General features: G+C 42.8%; 1 protein-coding gene across 1 annotated transcript in view; it reads right to left on the reverse strand.

Annotated features, from left to right (window-relative positions):
• The window catches only part of LOC122559158 (cullin-associated NEDD8-dissociated protein 1-like), a 40,578-nt gene extending 21,435 nt beyond the window's left edge, over positions 1-19,143 (reverse strand). The window contains exons 1-6 of the mRNA XM_087994508.1: positions 19,003-19,143; positions 16,294-16,448; positions 11,441-11,564; positions 6,536-6,792; positions 4,861-4,966; positions 2,114-2,262 (exon numbers count right to left, since the gene is read on the reverse strand). Of these exons, the coding sequence (XP_087850634.1) occupies positions 2,114-2,262; positions 4,861-4,966; positions 6,536-6,792; positions 11,441-11,564; positions 16,294-16,448; positions 19,003-19,142 (931 nt within the window). The 5' untranslated portion in view covers position 19,143. The remainder of the gene's footprint in view (positions 1-2,113; positions 2,263-4,860; positions 4,967-6,535; positions 6,793-11,440; positions 11,565-16,293; positions 16,449-19,002) is intronic.
• Positions 19,144-20,439: the final 1,296 nt, after the last annotated feature.

Here is a 20,439-nt window from a genome sequence, read left to right on the forward strand (position 1 = left end):
CTCAATTAACTTTGGATATCTCAAAGTGTCATTTGTTCATACCAGCTAGGGAAACCAAGCACATCACAGCAAATCCCAATCCTTCCTTTGACAGACTTCCACACAGGCGTACTTCAAGCTAGTTAGCTGCTAGGATTGTTAATCCTGGTTTATTTTTCTTCCCTCAGCCAGGAAATCATAACCAGGTTAGCCAACTAGTTTTAGATTAGGCTTTCCTTTTTAGCAATTCACTCTGTTAACCTTCTCAACCAATCATCAGAGAAGCAGATAGCACTAATATCTGCAGCTAGTGCAAGTCTTATCACTACTCTTTTCTCTTTCATTAATGGCACATTTCCAGTCAAAGTCATAGAGATGCACAGCACAGAAACAGACCAACTTGTCCGTGTCGACCATAGAGTCAGATGTACAGCAGGGAAACAGACCCTTCGGTCCAACCCGCCCATGCCAATCAGATATCCCAACCCAATCTAGTCCCACCTGCCAGCACCTGGCCCATATCCCTCCAAACCCTTCCTATTCATATACCCATCCAAATGCCTCTTAAATGTTGCAATTGTACCAGCCTCCACCACATCCTCTGGCAGCTCATTCCATACACGTACCACCCTCTGCTTGAAAAGTTGCCCCTTAGGTCTCTTTTATATCTTTCCCCTCTCACCCTAAACCTATGCCCTCCAGTTCTGGACTCCCTGTCCCCAGGGAAAAGACTTTGCCAATTTACCCTATCCATGCCCCTCATAATTTTGTAAACCTCTATAAAGGTTCCGCCTCCAACGCTCCAGGGAAAACAGCCCCAGCCTGTTCAGACTCTCCCTGTAGCTCAGGATCCTCCAACCCTGGCAACATCCTTGTAAATCTTTTCTGAACCCTTTCAAGTTTCACAATATCTTTCCGATAGGAAGGAGACCAGAATTGCAACAGTGGCCTAACCAATGTCCTGTACAGCTGCAACATGACCTCCCAACTCCTGTACTCAATACTCTGACCAATAAAGAAAAGCATACCAAATGCCTTCTTCACTAACCAATCTACCTGCGACACCACTTTCAAGGAGCTATGAACCTGCACTCCAAGGTCTCTTTGTTCAGCAACATTCCCTTGGACCTTACCATTAAGTGTACAAGTCCTGCTAAGATTTGCTTTCCCCCAATGCAGCACCTCGCATTTATCTGAATTAAACTCAATCTGCCACTTCTCAGCCCATTGGCCCATCTGGTCAAGATCCTGTTGTAATCTGAGGTAACCCTCTTTGTTGTCCACTACACCTCCAATTTTGGTGTCATCTGCAAACTTATTAACTGTACCTCTTATGCTCACATCCAAATCATTTATGTAAATGACAAAAACTAGAGGACCCAGCACCGATCCTTGTGGCACTCCACTGGTCACAGGCCTCCAGTCTGAAAAACAACCCTCCACCACCACCCTCTGTCTTCTACCTTTGAGCCAGTTCTGTATCCAAATGGCTAGTTCTCCCTGTATTCCATGAGATCTAACCTTGCTAATCAGTCTCCCATGGGGAACCTTGTCGAACGCCTTACTGAAGTCCATATAGATCACATCTACTGCTCTGCCATCAATCTTCTTTGTTACTTCTTCAAAAAACTCAATCAAGTTCGTGAGACATGATTTCCCACGCACAAAGCCATGTTGACCAGATATCCTAAATTAATCTAGTCCCATTTGCCAGCACTTGACCCATATCTCTATAAATTCTTCCTATTTATATACCCATCCAGATGTTTTTTAAATGTTATAATTGTACCAACCTCCAATCACTTCCTCTGGCAGCTCATTCCATACACGCACCATCTTCTGCATGAAAAAGTTGTCCCTTGGATCCTTTTAAATCTTTCCCCTCTCACCCTGAACCTATGCCCTCTAGTTCTGGACTCCCTCACCCCAGGGAAAAGACTTTGTCTATTTACCCTATCCATGCCCCTCAAGATTTTCTAAACCACTATAAAAGGTCACCCCTCAACCTCCGACGCTCCAAGGAAAACAGCCCCAGTCTATTCAGCTTCGCCAGAGGGCTCAAATCCTCCAAACCAGCCAGTATATTTATCTCTGCAAGTTACAAAAAGCATGTCCAACATTTCAAGGCACTGACCTTGATCCTCTTCTTCATCGGTTTTGTCTGTTTCCATGGCGTCTTCATCATCCTCATCTTGGTCATAGTTGTAATTTGGATCATATGTGATATATTTGAGACACAGACCAATCATAGCAGGGATGTGAAGGGACATCTCCTTTGGACATCTTAAGAGTGAACACAAAAATTTAAACAACTAATTTTCACCAAGTACAAAGAATAAGACTGGCACAGCACTGCTGGATTGAGATTTAATTGTGCTGTCAGATTATCAAACTAGTGCTCCCTATTGACACTAACATGGTTTATTGTACAATGCCCAGTACATCCTATATCAGAATCCACCAGAGTTCAAAGTCAGGAGTTCAGAATTGATGACAGCAAGTTTTGACTGCACAATATCAAGGCAACATAAATCGAACATTAAACTGATGGTCAAGCCAAAAAGAGAGCAGAAGATCCCACACCTAACAGCTCATTAAAGTGAAGTCATCTCACAATGTGATTTATGCAACTCATGAATGTTCAAATTTTATAAAATTGAGTTACCAAGAGTAACATCAGACTTGAAAGGTAAACTGTTTTTATTTCCACAGATGCTGCCAGACCTACTGAGATTCTCCAGCACTCTCTTCTTTCAGATGTCAAGAATCCACAGTATTTTGCTTGTATTTTCAAAACTTAATGTCATGTTAGTAATTCCTCAGGTGAGGTGGTGGCTGGCTACCAGAATTAATAGAGGACAAAACATAGGAAAGTGCCAGTTGACCGATATAATAGATGTCAACATTTAATCTCCCATTGGGGTGAGCAGAACAAATCATATTTACACATCTTGTTTCCATGACCCTTCAATCATCTATCCAACAGGCCTGATGTAGGGACCTCTTGAAATCACTGCCCCTTTTACACACTTTCCACTGAGCATCAACTCTCAGGATGGAACTGGCAATCACGAGAATGAAAAACACGGAACCGATATCGCCCGTTTTATGCTACTACCCAAAGTCAAAATTATTGCGTGAAGAAATTTTACCTGCTTCGTTATGCATTTGTTGCATTTATTGTATTATGACTAATCGGCCTTGCCACTTGAAATTCTGAAGTAAAACCTGTTTGCTTCTATGATCATCCTTCCATGATGTTTTAAACAATTCAAATAACTTGCCCATAATTTGCACAGTTCTAACAAAGAAAGACTCAAAATTTCCAAATCTGACTTCAGCAAATTTGTGAATTGTACCTGGTCTAAAACCTCATCCTCAAAACAAGAGAATTCCATTATAACAATGAGCATCGTGCCTTCACGTATCTGTAAACAGGCACAGAGATGGGAATTCCAAGCTTCATTGAATGCCGAATGGATGAATATTTACATGGAACAAACTGGATATTCAAATTTCCTGGGACAATGTTCAGGAAAAGCACAGGATCTCTGGGAAAGTAATAATGTTTCACGGCCACAGATTTGCATGCATGCATTAGACCTGGAGTGCCCCAAACCACCAGCTGAGCACTCTTCAAACATATCAATGGGAAAATCTGCACACCTTTGCTGTATTGCTGCCCCAGAGAGAAATCCACTGAAATATACAAGAGAACTATCCAAACACATTTCTTCACACACTCTCAGGATGGAACTGGCAAATCACGAGAATGAAATTGACATCGTTTCTTCAGTCTATGCTTTTAGATTTATTTTGGGGGTGGGGGAACAGAAAAAGAGGTGGGGTTTCAGTTGATTGTACTTCTTATTGTTCACTGCACAATCCAAGATGTCATAAGACTGGAAGCTTGCCAAGTGGAGAAGAGCAGTAGCATGGAATGGGATCATGATGGAACAAGTTCAGGGGACTGATACAAATTTAATACAAATTCCTACAAGTATCAGAGAGGGGAAACAAAGCAACAGAATGAAACAATGTGATAATGTAGAATTTTGGCAGTAAAGGTTCATAGAATCAGAATCGTCAACATGGGGCGGCATGGTGGTTCAGTGGGCAGCGCTGCTACCTTCACAGTGCTAGGGTCCTGGGTTCAATTACACCCTCGGTCTGGAGTTTTCACAGTCGCCTTTCTCCCCCCTGTCTGCGTGGGCTTCCTCCAAGTGCTGTAGTTTCCTCCCATAGTCCAAAGATGTGCAGGATTTGTCATGCAAAATTGCCCAGAGTGTCGAGGGATGTGTAGACTAGGTGGATTAACCGTAGAAAATGCAGAGCTACAGGGCTCGGGTTTGGGTGGACTGCTCTTCAGAGGGTCAGTGTAGACTCAATGGGCCGACTGGCCTGCTTCCACACCATAGGGATTCTACATTATCCTTGGCAGCAAAGACAGAGGTCATAGAGGAAAGCAAACAAACCAACAGTTGTTCAACACACCGGACTGTTTCAGAACAATTGCAATGTTACCCTATTGTGAAGCACCAAATCTTAAGTTTGTAAAGGTTTCAGTGATCAACTACCTGTGTTCATTTTAAGATCCTATGCCAATATGGGCCCTGGTCAGTTTCATAGCACAGTATGTCTGTTGTAGTGCGCAATTCCTCCTCCCCTCACCCAATAAGATTTGGAACAAAAGGAGGAAAGATGCAGAAGCAAGTGAGAACTTAGAAACCAAAATGCAGGGTTGCTGCAAGGTGCTCAAGTACAGAACAACACTGATTTAAGAACAGGTCATTTAGCAGAACCAGGTACATCAATCCAAAGGGATTTGAGAAAGGAGAAGGAAGGGAATGGAAGCCGAATAAGCAACAGACAGGGGCATACCTTCTCACAAAGGATTCAAATGCCTGGAAGCAGTACTCCCGCAGCTCATCATCATCCACATTGCAGTATTTTACAACCAGGGGAATAATCTTCTCCAAATGTTCTCCTGAAAGACAACGCAGTATTTTCTGTTAGAAGTCAACCAGAGAGGAGGAAAATACTTCCAGCTATTTCGACATTGGTCATCTCTGGGGGCTACATCAAGCATCAGTACGATTCCTATCCATGATCAAAACAATTTTGATTCATAACTCTCCTCCTTACTCAAAAGAGACCCATTGGCCCAGATCATGTGGTTCCAATGGCAGTAAATGTTGAAACGTTTGCTACTATCAAAGACCGTAACAGAGCCAAGCCACTCACCATCCTGACTTGGAAATGTATCACTGTTCGGTGGGTCAAAATCCTGGAATTTCCTCCCTAATGGCATTGTGGGCCAACCCACAGCAGGTGAATTGCAGTGGTTCAAGGCTCACCAGCACCTTCTCAGGGCAACTCAGTATAGGCATTAAATGCTGGCTAGCCAGTGGCAGCCGCATTCTAGAGAGGAATTTTAAAAAAAACACAATTTCCCAACTACCAGCTTGCACCTAAATGCAGAAGTTGCAGTTTACACTAATGGAGCTCCATGGTCAGCCCACACACTGATAGTCAAGATGTACACATTTTTGTGAAGCAACCAAGTTACAGTTAGACAGAATCAGGATACTGATCAGCCATGGTCTAATGGAATGGTTTAATTGTATTCTTACATCCTTATAGGCAGCATGGGGTTAGAAGCAGAGTAGGGCTCTCTTGAACTTGTCCCAATCACTCCCAAGGCCGTACAACAGAAAAATCATCTCTACACACAGTTTCCAACAGTTCCCGGTCAGGTTAGGTGCACAATAAACCGCCTCCTCCTTTTTTCTCCCTTCACCAAACAGCCTCAATGGAGGCACATAAAATATAAACAAAATATGCAGAAGACAGCGCAAGCAGGCAGCATTTGTGCAGTGAGGAACAGAATTATCGCTTCATTCCATACAGCGAGTCACCAACCTGAATTGTCAGCTCTGCTTCTCTCTCTCCACAAGGTAAAAACAATGACTGCAGATGCTGGAAACCAGATTCTGGATCAGTGGTGCTGGAAGAGCACAGCAATTCAGGCAGCATCCGAGGACGTCGATTTTGCCTGTCCTCGGATGCTGCCTGAATTGCTGTGCTCTTCCAGCACCACTGATCCAGATTCTCTCTCTCCACAGTTGATGTCCAGGGTACATCCACCATTTTCTAGTTTTATTTCAGATTTCCAGCATCTGCAGTGTTCTGCTTTAGGTACAGCATTTGTGAGCAAGTGTAAAGCTTGCCCTCCACTATTCTAGTACATTTTCAGTTAAGTCAATCCATGATATAATCATTCTGTCCATTTGGATGACATTTAGGAAACACAGCAACATAGGAGCAAGAACAGGCCATTCAGCTCCTGGAATCTTCTCTGCCATTTTAGATCATGATTCATTATCTACCTCAAAGCCACACTATTCCATACTTGACAGCACCACATCACTTCTGTTAGCAGGAATGCAACCACTATTTTACTTTCATTCAAAAGTGTCAAACAACAGGGAAAAGGCTCATCAAGCTCTTCAATTTGCTGAAATAACAGAGGAAGGATTTAAAATCAGTTGCTCACCAACTCTGTGTCCTGCCTGCCGGCTGATGGCACCAGTGCATTGGATGTAAGTTCTGGTCATAGACGTAGATTCATTCTTTGACAATTCAACCAGGAGGTGATCCATTAGCTCAGAAAAGAGACACGTGCTGCAGCTCATGACCAGATGACCCAGAGCAATGATGGCTCTCTTACGAACAGCCAGCCTTGGACTAGACAGCTGAGGCAGCAGGCAGGTCAGGATTGAGGAGTGAAATGTGATCAGAGTCCCACCCAACCTGCAATGGGAAATGTGAAGGGACATTCAGAATACACAATCACCAGAGTTATCAGGATAGTCACCACATCTATTTAAATAAGTTCCCTCTGCCATACCCACAAAAGATATGATACCAAAACTTTGCATTTCCAGCTTCCTCACCTACCACCTTAGTGATACCTTCAGGAAGGCAAACCACTTCATGCAGCCAGTCATCCTGTGTGCTAACCTGCTTTAAATTGGCAGAAAGCAATCTTCCACCAATATCAACCCTGCCATATCCCACTGATGAAAGGTCAGTATGAACTTGAATAGGTATCTATTCTTCAAATTTCATTTAATCTGCTTACAGCATCCTTTCAGGCAATGCACTTTAAATAATTTGTTGACTGACTTTTACCAGCCCTTCCCACTCAACATTTCCTTTCTTCCACCTTAACCCTCCCTCAAAACTAAGGAGGGGAGGCTAACTCAATATCTATACTGCAAATGAACATGCTATACTAATATTAAGTACACTGGAGTTTTAATATTGTGCTTTCTGTGTATGCTAGGCTTAGCCTAGCTCCATAACATCTCAAAGACAATGTGCTGCACAGTCAGCTGTTACCTGCCACCTCAGACAGACATTGTGGTATCACACCCACTCCAGAAACTTAAGCACACTGTACAGCCTGTCATTCTAGAGAGTACTGAGGAGTGAGGCACGACTGAAGTTACCATCTTTTCGATGAGATGGTATGCCAAGACCCAGTCTGCTTTCATAGTGGATATAAGGGACATCTTGGCACCATTTTCAGAGCAAAAAGGTTCACCCCAATGCAGGTGAATTATAGAGTGCAGAAGAAAGACACTGCTTCTACCCTAATCAACACTTACTCTCAACTATCACTAGTCTCCTTCACATTTGTGTACCTTTGCTATGTGCAAAGTGGCCATCAGATTTTCAGTATTTCAAGTGATTGCAACATAGGAACAGGAATAGGCTATTCAGCCCCCACCATTCAACATCATCATGGCTGATGTGTGGCCCATTTCAATGTGCCTACCTTGGACCCATATCCCTTGGACAATAAAACTGGTCTCAGATTTAAATTTAACAACTTAATTAGCATCAACCACTTTTTGAGGAAGAGAGAGTTCCAAACATCTATTACTGTCTGTAGAACTGCTTTCTAACATCCCTCAAGTGCCTGGCGCTAATTCTCAGACTGTGTCCCCTGGATAGGATAGTTTATCCTTATCTACCCTGTCATTCCCTATTAATATCCCAAAGACCTTGATTAGATCACCCCGAGACTTAATTTGTCTGACCCTTCTTCATATCTTTATCCCTGAAGTCCAGGTATCATTCTTTAAACCTGCGTTGAACTCTCTCAAGGGCCAAGCATCCTTCCGAAGCTATAGTGCCCAGGTCTGTTCACAGTACTCTAAGTGGGGTCTAACTAAGGTTTTGCAGCATAATGCCTCCCAACACTCCAGACCTTTAGATATGAAGGCTAGCATTCCATTACCCTTCTTGATTATTTTCTGTACCTGTTTATGGCATTTTAAAATCCTGAACGCCCAAACCTTCGTGGGTCATCCACCTTTGCCTACTAAATTTAAAAATCCAGACTTATCCTTTTTTGGTCCGACATGATAACCTCACTTGCTTATATTAAAATTAATCTGCCACAACTTTGCCCATTCACTCAATCTATCAATAACCTGTTATAATGTTACAATCGTCACCACGGTCTACAATACAATGCAAATTGGTGTTGGCAGCAAATCTGAATATGGTACTTGACTTTTTATGCCATTATCCAAGTCATTAAAGAATATTACAAATAACTGAGGCCCCCACACAGATCCTTGTGGGAAATCATTACTGATGTCCTGCCACTTTGAGTACATACATATAACCCAACTATTTCCTGCCACTCAACCAATTTTCTATCCAAGTTAATTTGCCCTCAATTCCGATGGCTTCCACTTTAGCTAACTTTTTTGTGTGGGACTTTATGAAAACCCTTCTCGCAGATTGTCTCTGTGCTTGACAGTCATTCTCAAGCTATGAAAAGGAGCTCTATGAATTAAGTCCTTCCTTTAGCATCCTCACATAATATAGTGCAGTGCATCCTAAAAGGTTGCCTTCTGTGACCTTATTTTAAGGCATCAAAATGGTCAACCCCTCAGTGAGGGCTGAGCCCACAGGAGAGCTGCATAGATGTTCTAACTTGGTCAGAACTCCACGGTGGCCACTACTGCCTCAGCTTGCAACCCCAAAATTTCAGTTCACAACCACACTCAGAGTTCCAACACCAACTCTCGGAAGGCCTGATCTATGCACAGCAATAATGGCAGGAGCAGGCACCAAACTTTAGAGGGAAATCAGCTATGGGTGCGCGTTTGGGGAAGTGTAGGCAAGAGATACAAATGTAAAAAGAAGTGGGCTAACTGGGAGAGGATTAAAAGAACAGAATTTGTGCTTCCCTACTCATTCATCCAGTCATGAACTTGCTTTTCATTAGAGTGACTTCTAAATTTGTTAAAACTAAGGAGACAATCAGAAACAGAAATACACAGAGGTTAGAGGATGCTGGATTATTGAACCATTGCAGCTTTTAACAATGCCCTCTGGAAAGGGAACCTAAAATCCCCTACCTGATCTGATCGACAAATGCCTACAGACTCTCAGTGAGCGATTTGCTTGTCATGTGCTAAGAGAGCCAATCAGAAGGTAAAACTTAGTGTCATTAGAAGATGCTGTCATCAACTTCTCAGGGTAAACTTGCCAAACTGACTCAATTTTTGAGAATAAATAAAAGCAGCCCCGCACTTACCACCATTTTTCTTAGCACCAGCCAACATGGAAAACTTCTACCACTCCTGGGAGTGTGACCCGGACCACTGACTCTCAGAAGACGACTGGAAGAAGCCTTAACACTGACCCTCATGACATTTACCTGCAGTAGGGAGACCTCAGACTCCTTCACTACACAGACTTAACTCAGCACAAACATACCAGAAATTCATCTGATCGAGGCAGAACTATGGTCAAAAGGCCAAGCTCTCACATAAACACTGGCCCCTCTGTAACCACAAATCAGGCCTGTACAGTCTCTTGCGGTTGTAGGCTGGATAAGAAATCTGCACAAATCTCAGCTACACCAGTGTCCCCACCGTAGGATGTGGATACCACACTGACGAGGCATTTGCTACTAAGACAGTAGGATATGCTCATATATAGTGTTTTGGGGCTCACTGGAGCACAGTCTTTGTGATCTTCTGCTATACTTGATACTGGTGAAAACCGACTTCACTAACACTGCACAAACATACAGCGGGGAGGGGGGAAAGAGAGAAAGGGGGGGGGGGGGGGTTGCATGCGCTTGTGGTTTAGTAGTAGTGTCCCTCTTTTTGAGCGAGGAGACCTGGGGTTTATATTCCACCTGCTCCAGAGGGGGGGGAGGTGTGTGTGTGTGTGTGTGTGCGCGCGCGCGCGCGTGTCATTACACATCCGAACAGGTTGATTAAAAAGCTAATCAGTGCATGCGTAGGCTTGAGTCATGCTTCCAGTTGTGTGTCAAAGAGGGCTCTGCACAAATGCAGCAGAAAAGTGAATAATTATTGGAACATTTATGCAGAGGCATTATGCATTTCAGCATCAGGAATACAGACCAACTAAAAACATTCAAATAAAAACCAAAGTCATCCTCTTGGGCCTTAAACCTTTGTTGCCACCCTGACCATGATCCATGGATTAACCAGATTGATTGCAATTTTGGCATCTTATTTAACCAAGCTGAGCATGCAACTTCAAATGCTCAGCCCCAAAACTGCCGACTTCTACCTCAGTTAAATTACTCATTTCCAATCCTGACTCCGCCCAAATCCTGCTGAAGCTCCAAGTTTTCCCCATATCACCACCAAAGCTCTTTCTCTACCTGCTCTCCTTTCAGTGGTGTCTTAAAACCTATCACTGTGACAAAACCTTTGGGCCATTTGTGCTAGTGCCTCCTTCTTTGGCTCACTGCTAATTTTTTTTTGTTGATTTTCTAAGTATTTGGGGCGCTTGTGTATCAACATTTCTGTGAAGCTTTGTCTAATATCAACCAACAGAGAATTTAACCCCAGGATCTCATTCAAAAGAATATTATCCCTGTTTGTACCATAGAATAAATTACTCCTAATAATACTACCATTGTGCTGCACTCCAGGATGTATTACAGGTACACAATCCTTTATCCGAAACACTCGGGACCAGCTGATTTTCAGAATTCGGAATAGGTGACAGTTCAATGGCGAAATTTTTAAAAATCTTACTGAAGAGCAGACTCACTGAGTAATGGGCCCTGAGACAGAACAGAGGCCTGCCAGTGCTGGGCCTCGCCAGCACCCCCAACATTGTATTGAGTGACACGCCACAAATGGATGTGGAGTTGGGTTAACTGTTTGCATGCCAAACAATCTTGTTAAATGAGAAAAACTTCACAAAAAAAACCTTCTGATTTTGGAGCTTTTCGGATAAAGGACTGTCTTCTTGTACTTAGAACAATAGTACCAATGTACTAATATGGACACTGTTTTCCATATAACATCATGCCTGCATACAAATATAGCACAGTTGATTCTCCTTTGCTGTTAATGAGACTTGGACTTGATCATACCCTGTAGTTTACCTGCTTAGCATATCAGACAATATATCCAGGGCCTCCAGCTGGACAGAAACATCCTCTTGCTTTGCAATAGCACTCGTCAGACGTCCAGTAATCTTCTTACACACATTAGCCGACAGGGCCAAGCCTAGGACAATAGCAAATGTTTATAGTAACTACAGATATTACGTGTTTATTTATTTTGGCACTAATTAGATCTTCACTAAATGTTATGTTTTGTTTTCCCTGATCAACAAAAGGTCCAGAGAAGGTAAGAGGTTTATTTTTAGTCACATTAAGATTTTTATGCTAAAATCTCCCATTTCTCAGCAAAAATAAAAAGGTTAAAAAGGCGAGGATTCTCATCCAGTGATCCTGAACTGTCTAAGCCACAATTATCCTGAATCTTTAGTCAACCTAATTTAAATATTCTGAGAACTCTTAGCATACTTCGGCTGCTGCAAAGCCTCGATCGGCAATGTACAGTCACCCTTTGTCTGTACTGTAGTCAGTCTAAAATATGAGCCTTTAGCCAAATCACTTGGCAAAAAGCCTTATTGCAATGGTCTCCAACCTTTTTAAGCACAAGACCACTTTTTGAATACAAGCACAAGGCTAAGAAAATACTCACAACAATTGTTTAAATTGTGTTATGTAAATCTAAAACCAAGTATTCATAAGTTAGTCACGTTGTACTCTGCTCAAATGTCAGTGTGATACCTTGTGACCTTAGTTACGAGTGCCCTGAATTTTGGATTGTGGTTTGAGATGTTAGATACCATCCATCAAAGGGGTCTCTGTGAAGCTCATCCTATCTGCCCTCGAGAAGGTGGTGGTGAGCTGCCTTCTTGAACAGAGTTAAAAATCACAACACCAGGTTATAGTCCAACAGGTTTAACTGGAAGCACTAGCTTTCAGAGCACATCAATCACCTGATGAAGGAGCAGCGCGCCGAAAGCTAATGCTTCCAATTAAACCTGGTGGTGTGATTTTTTAAACTTTGTACACCCCAGTCCAACATTGGCATCTCCAATGCTTGAACCGATGTTGACCCACAATACCATTGGGGAGGGCATTCCAGGATTTTGACCCAGTGATATTGAAGGAACAGCGATATATTTCCAAGTCAGGATGAGGAGTGGCTCGGAGTGGAACTTGCAGGCAGCAACTTATCTTCATCCTTCTAAGTGGAAATGGTCAGTTTTCAATGTGCTATCTAAGGAGCCTTGGTGAATTTCTGCAGTGCATCTTGTAGATGATACACACCACTGTGACTGAGCATTGTGGAGGGAGTGAATGATATGGATGTGGTGCCACTCAAAGCTTCAAACAAAGCAGCCTCTTGAGTGTTGTTGGAGCTGACTCCCATCCAAGCAAGTGGGGAGTATTTCATCATACTCCTGACTTGTGCCTTTTGGATGGTGAACAGGCTTGGGGGAGTTAGGAAGTGAATTGTTCACCATAGTATTCCTAGCCTCTGACCTGCTCTTGTAGCCACTATGTTTATGCGGCGAGTCCAGCCAGGTTTTGGTTAATGGCAACCCAAGATGTTGATAAAGGGAGGATTCAATGGCAAAAACATTGACTGTCAAGGTGTAGTGGCTAAATTGGCTCTTATTGGCTTTTGCATGGCACAAATGTTACTTGCCACTTGTCAGCCTAAGCCTGAATCTGTTGCATTTATAGACAATAGGTGCAGGAGTAGGCCAATCGGCCCTTCAAGCCAGCACCACCATTCATTATGATCATGGTTGATCATCCACAATCAGTATCCTGTTCCGGCCCTGTCCCCATAACCCTTGATTCTACTATCTCTAACAGCTCTATCCATTTCTTTCTTGAAAGTATCCAGAGACTTGGCCTCCACAGCCTTCTGGGGCAGAGCATTCCACGCACCCACCACTCTCTGGGTGAAGAGGTTTCTCCTCAACTCTGGTTCAGGACTCCCCCATCAGCAGAAACATGCTTCCTGCCTCCAGAGTGTCCAATCCTTTAATAATCTTATATGTCTCAATCAGATCCCCTCGCATCTGTCTAAACTCAAGTGTATACAAGCCCAGTCGCTCCAATCTTTTAACATATGATAGTCCCGCCATTCCAGGAATTGACCTCATGAACCTACGCTGCACTCCCTCAATAGCCAGAATGTCCTTCCTCAAATTTGAAGACCAAAACTGCACACAATACTCCAGGTGTGGTCTCACCAGGGCCCTGTACAGCTGCAGAAGAACCTCTTTGCTGCTATACTCAGTTCCTCTTGTTATGAAGGCCAGCATGCTATTAGCTTTCTTCACTGCCTGCTGTACCTGCATGCTTACTTTCATTGACTGATATACAAGGACATCTAGATCTTCTTGTACTTCCCCATTACTAGCTTGAGTCCATTTAGATAGTAATCTGCCTTCCTGCTCTTGCCACCAAGATGGATAACCACACATTTATCCACATTAAACTGCATCTGCCATGCATCCATTCACTCACCTAGCCTGTCCAAGTTATGCTGTATTCTCAATCTCCTCCTTACATTTCACCCTGCCACCCAGCTTTGTGTCATCAGCAAATTTGCTAATATTACTTTTAATACCTTCATCTATATCATTAATGTATATTGTAAACAGCTGTGGTCTCAGCACTGAACCTTGTGGTATCCCACTGGTCACCACCTGCCATTCTGAAAGGGAGCCGTTTATCGCTAGTCTTTGCTTCCTGTCAGTCAATTTTCAATCTAAGTCAATACCTTGCCCCCAATACATGTACATAGACTGTTGCAGGATCTGAGGCGTGGCAAATGGTGAACATTGTTCGCCAATGATTGGACATCCTCACTTCTGACCTTATGATGGAGGAAGGTCATTGACGAAGCAGCTGAAAATGGTTGGGCCTAGGACATGTCCCTAAAGAACTCCCACAGAGATGTCCTGGAGCAGAGATGACTGATCTCCAACAACCTCAACCATCAATGTGCCAAGTATTATTCCAACTAGCAGAGTTTGCCCCCTGATAACTCATCAATTCCAGTTCGCTGGCATCACTTAGCTCTGTGCTTATGTTGTTTGGCATGCAGGCAATCCTGTTGGTAGCTCCACCAGGTTGACAACTTGTTTTTAGATATGCCTGGTGCTGCTGCTCAAATGTCATCCTGTATTCTCCACAGAACCAGGGTTAATCCCCAAGTTGATAGTAATGGTTGGAGGGGGCATATGTCAGGCTAGGAGATGGAGTACAATTCTGCTACTGTTGATAGCCAACAATGCCTCCTGGATGCCTAGTCTTGACTTGTTAGATCTGTCTGAAGTCTGTCCCATTGAGCACAGCAATAGTGCTACACAACATGATGGAGGGTATTCTCAATGGGAATGCAGGACGTTGTCTCCACAAGGACTGTGAAATGGTCACTCTTAACTATATGATAAGGACAGACTACTCTAGCAGCTGGAGATGCATAAGGATGAGGTCAAGTATGTTTTGCTCTCATGACCAGACACAGACCCAGTCTGGCAGCTAAGTCCTTTATGATCTGACCAGCTTGATCAGTCGTGCTGCTGCTGCTGGAATGTTGCCAGGGCACCAAGAGCTCTTGGTGGTGGACACTGAAATCCCCCACCCAGAGTATATTTTACACCCTTGCCACTCTCGGTGCTTCCTCAAGAGCTGTTCGACACATAGGAAGACTGATCCATCAGCCGAGGAAGGACAGTACCTGATAATCAGCAGGACGTTTCCTTGCCCATGTTTAACCTGAAGCTTTGAGACTTCTTGGGGTCCAGAGTCAATGTTGAGAACTCCCAGGCAAACTCCCTCCTGACTATAAACCACTATATAGTCTTCCATTAAGTCAAGTTCACACTACAAAAACAACACATTTCTAAGGTCCATATACTATTCAGGTCTTCAGCAATAGGGTGTGATTTTTTTTTGATACCACAATTTACTTTTGAATCATATAATGCCAACGTGTGCTAGGATCCAAGGGGCCAAATTTAGAACTTGCTCATCAACAGTGAAAATAGGAAGCACTTCTTCCACACAAGGGGGCAACAGAAATCAAAAAGCTGAGACAATTACAGCCCTTAAAACGGAGATGATATGGGACCGGAAACAACAAATGTTGGCAATCACAGCGGGGTCATGCAACATCCATGGACAAAGAGCAAGCTAACGTTTCAACTTCAGATGACTCTCAGTTTCTGTAACTCTGAAGTTACCACACAAAGCTCGACAAAGTGGTGGCTCATGGGACAACATTGGGACTGAGCTGGCTAATTGTGTAATCAACATGAAAATAAAGGAAATCAGGTCACCCCCAAATTGGAGGCAATGGATGACTGAACCTGCAGAACAGTAAGGACCCAGGTTTAATTCAGGGTTTACCAGGCTAGCTGGCCTCAACAGTTAGAGCAGCTGGACATGACCCTCAGAGCTCAAACATTGATTGACGAACAACTCAATTCGTGTTGCTACACCCAAATGCGTACCAGAAGCACGTGCATTGGATGTACGATGCTCGGGCTTGTATTCATGGCCAAATAGCATGCTAGCACTCCTATCAAGGTTCACCCACTATAAAGGGTCATGCATGATACTGAAAATATTGATAACCATGAAACTAGAACTCAACAAAAAGGCAACATCACTATAGAGGAAGACAGCAAGCAGAAAAATAAGAAAACGTCATCCTCAAAACACTCGACAATTAGCTGCAGCTTGCTTGCACCAGACATTCACTTCCCAAATAGGTAACACTTCAGAAATTAGTCATACTCCTCACATGTATTGGTACAGATCTGCATACTTGGTATTTATTTGGCAGCAGGTGGCATGTTGAGTATAAACGGAGATTACATACGGAGATGACAAGGTACAAAGACCAATCTTACCACTAGAAGCAGGAGGCAGCTCTGCAATGACAGTCTTCAGGCCAATGCTGGATATGTCCCGGAGCTGCTCTTTATCAGACAGCATGTTCGTACATAATGTATCCACAATTGTCTCCACCTGGTACTCTTTCACCTTGCTGACCAATGGACCCAAGCTAAATAAGTAAACAAATAAAATACTGTGATCCTGGCATTTCAACATCATTACTATTGCCCATTCTCTACCTCTCCCTTTCTCACCCAACAATTCTGCATCACTGCAGTAAGCTGCAGAACATCCCTGTATCAACTCCATACAGCCCATCAGTTAAAGACCTTTCAGGTGAAGTGGTAGCTTTTTCAAACACTGAGGTTGATCAAGCATCTAGTGAAGGCAGTTGTTTTAATGGGGCATATTAACTGCTATATAGATTGGGATAAACAGACTAGCACATGCCAGATGAATTTCTGAAACATATGAACCAACAGGGGGCAGATAATAATAGATTTAGTAATGGTTGAATATTCAGATTTAGTTAGCAGTCCAATAGTGTAAGAAGGTTGACTTAATGATTGTAATAAGATTAAGTTCAATTTAGTGTTTGAAAAGTAGAAACATAGAATTGCCACTGAGATACTAGATTTAGGAATGCCTGATTTCAACTTGTTGCTCGTATTCTCATACTTTCTCAGTTGACTAGTTAAGCCAGTAACAAATCAGTTCGAGGTGTCTTAAAAAGTGCAAAACCAGTTTGCACCCAGAAATGGCTAAAATCCTATTTGGCCCAAAAAAGCAGCCATGGACAGATATCGAAGTACGAGACAAAGTAAAAAGTAAGGCAGAAAGCAAAAATATATTTCAGCTCCTAGTAAGTGGGAAAGATGCAAAAGACAGTAACATATCAAAAAGAAATTTAGAGGAAATATCAACATGAAAATCTTTACACAATTACTGTAGAGAGAAAGAGAGGGGGCAGTCAGACGCAACACAGGCGTCTTAAGAACTAATAATGGTCGAGTTGTCAAAATGTCAAGGTTACTTTGCATCAACAGTTACAGCAGAGGAACAACTCAGCATGCCAGACAGTCCAAAGGAAATTATGCTTCAATATTTGTTCTCCATTCCTAAGTGCCTTTCAGAAGGCAGTAAGCCATCTTCTCGACTCTGCAGCAGGCCACGGACTGATTCCTGATGAAAGGCTTATGCCCGAAACGTCGATTCTCCTGCTCCTCGGATGCTGCCTGACCTGCTGTGCTTTCCCAGCAACACACTCTCAACTCCGGCATTTGCAGTCCTCACTTTCTCCTGTAGGTAGATGAGCAATACTGTCAGGATAGGAGCCCGGACTCTAAGTAACAGTATAGGAATCATAATACTGTCCCAACATGGGATATTATGTAGCTTGGTAGGAAAAAGGCAGGTTCCTGCACTTCAGCTGCTCATCCTTCCAGGTGGCACATGTTGTGGATTTTGAAGGTGCCATTAAGGAAACATAGTGAGTTCCTGCATTGCAGATTGTAGATGATGCAGTCTGCTACCATTGTGTCTTGATGGAAGTAGTAAAGGTTAAAGATGGCGGATGGGGCGTCAATTATGCAGACCTTCGAGGGAGTGCAGTGTACACTGAACTCTCAGGAGTCGAGATTGTGCGGAGAGATCGCACAAATTAGGACCAAATTAGAATTGTAACCTGCCTGAAATAAAGGTTATGAGGTTCCATTGGGAAAATATGCAAGAAATTATAGGCAATAGTCAGGATAGACAAAGAAAAATTAATTCCAACGGTCAGGGTTAAAGTCTAAAAAGATAAGCACCATGTGTTGCACAAGCAAGATTAGGAAACAGTGCTACATACAAAGGACTACAGAAGAGTTTTTAAAAATTCATTCACGGGATGTAGGCACCATTAGCCAGGGCAGCATTTATTGCCCATCCCCAAGTTGTCCAGAGAGCAGTTGAAAGTCAACCATATTCTGTGGGTCTGGAGTCACACATGTAGCCAGACCAGGTAAGGATGGCAGTTTCCTTTGTTGACAATTAACTATCTGCCATAGTGGGATTCAAATGCAGGTCCCAAGAACATTATCTAGGTCTCCAGATTTCTAGTCTAACAATAACATGGTTAGGTCCATCACCTCCCCAGTTTTGGACTCTCTCTTCTACAAACATTTGGTCAACTGTCAGTTTTGAAACTAAAACCAATAAGATTTTTGTTAGCCAAAATTAAGGGATGTGGGGAAAAGTTGGTTATATAGAGTTACGTCACAGATCAGTCATATTCCCATTGAGCAGTGGAACAGGCTCAAAAGGAATTAAATGGCCTATTCCTATTCACTTGTGATTATATTCAAGGCAGGCCCTGACCTTGCACCATACCAAAACCAAGACAAAAGCAGATGATAGCTTTCAACAGGAGGAATAAGTTGACATGCAAATTACTATTTCTTGTTCTCCTGCATCACATTCACAGAGAGAAAACATATTGACACTTGTGGTACATCAGTGGGAAAACAACTTGACTCTCACAATAGCCTTGCCTTAGTTCCCTGCTGTACAGTCAACAATTGAATATCAACTCCCACCAACACTGGGTAGGCTGGAGGTGTAGGGTACATTGGAGAAAGCTACAAGTCACAGAAAGGTTGGTAAAGAGGAAGCAGGCTATAAAAGCAGAATCGCTCTCCTAAAACGGATCGACGTGCTGTCCAGCTTCAATCAGTATCACTTACCACTTCACGGCCAGGTTCTGCACCTCTCCATTCTTATCTTCGAGCAGCCTCAGCAACATTTTCACCACCTTCTTCTCACTGTCATCATCCAGCTTAATGGAGTCTTTCTGAAGCTCTACCATCAGGTCGTTGGTGGCCATAAACCTAGACAATAACAGACATTCACATTGATATCGAGGAAGAAAAAAAACAGACAAACTGCTATTACAAGTCACAAAGGAGGTGTAATAGGATAGCTCTTCCAAAGAAATTCCTGGGCTATGATAAATTGGATGGATTCTGCTGTGTGGCAAGATTGTATTAATCCCATTATTTCTGATTACAGAGAGAACCATATTATTCCAATTCATTTATAAAGCATAAAAGTGACCAAATTAAGAAACTGAAGAAAATCCTATAAGGTGCAAATTAGTGCCTTGAAAGGCCAACCTTGAACACCTTCTCCAAGAGCCTGTTGCTCTCTCAGCCTCCTGGACTATGCAGTAGGGAATGTGAAAAGCATCTCCGCAGCATAAACAATTTCCAGAAGTCCAGAAAGTACAACACTCCCATAGAAATGTCTATCCCCCTTAATTTCTGAATGTGAAAGTAAATTCTGAAGTCGATGAGCATTTATCAATAATGCACTCTCAGGACAATAGGCCCCAGAGCTCAAGAGCCATGGCTTTAAGGTAGACCTGCTTCAAAATATTATTATTGCACAACAACAATCTGGAATCAAATCCATGCTTGTTACGAAATTAGCCAGTAGAAAAACAACACTCAATATTCCACAACCACACATTCCTGTTGCTTTCGCATCAAAGCTATCAAAAATAAGTACAGACAGTACAGCTGTCCCTATTTAATATGTCCTCTTGTTCTTATTTTCATAAAATCCTATCAATAATTATTTGAGGTGATGGGCTGGGCAAAACTATATCATTGCGATCAGTTGGGTAGGAATCGGGATGCTGTGCTGGGTATATCCTGCAGTATGTATATATCACAAAGTAACTGTGTGCAAGCATGTTGGCACAATGAATTAGCTCGGTGTATTCAGCAGGCGGTAAGACAAAGGTATGCAATGGGAAGACTCAAAGTGAGCTTCAATCATAAACTGTGCTGGGAAGTTGGGTTGTTTACATTCAAGTACACCATTAATGGTGTGAAGTCTCAAGTTCACAGTCAGGAGCTTGCTCTTTACATTAGGGTCATTTGAATTGGGGACTCGGTCGGGAGACATCAATGCAGTCCAATGTTTACCTCCATAAACTCTCACTGAAGCCAGATCAGCTGTAAACTTGGTATATATGACAGCTTTTCTTATTAAAGGAAAGTAAGTTTTGTCGTTACTTTTACCAAATTTGAGAAACAACTGAAGTTCTGCCAAGGTGGGATTTGAATTCACTTCAATTATTAGCCTCATTCGCTAGAACATCAGTCCAGTAATGACTA

Source organism: Chiloscyllium plagiosum, unplaced genomic scaffold (assembly GCF_037043375.1).
Source record: "Chiloscyllium plagiosum isolate Xiang-an unplaced genomic scaffold, Cpla_swu_hap1 HiC_scaffold_14, whole genome shotgun sequence".
Classification (NCBI taxonomy): Eukaryota; Metazoa; Chordata; class Chondrichthyes; order Orectolobiformes; family Hemiscylliidae; genus Chiloscyllium; species Chiloscyllium plagiosum.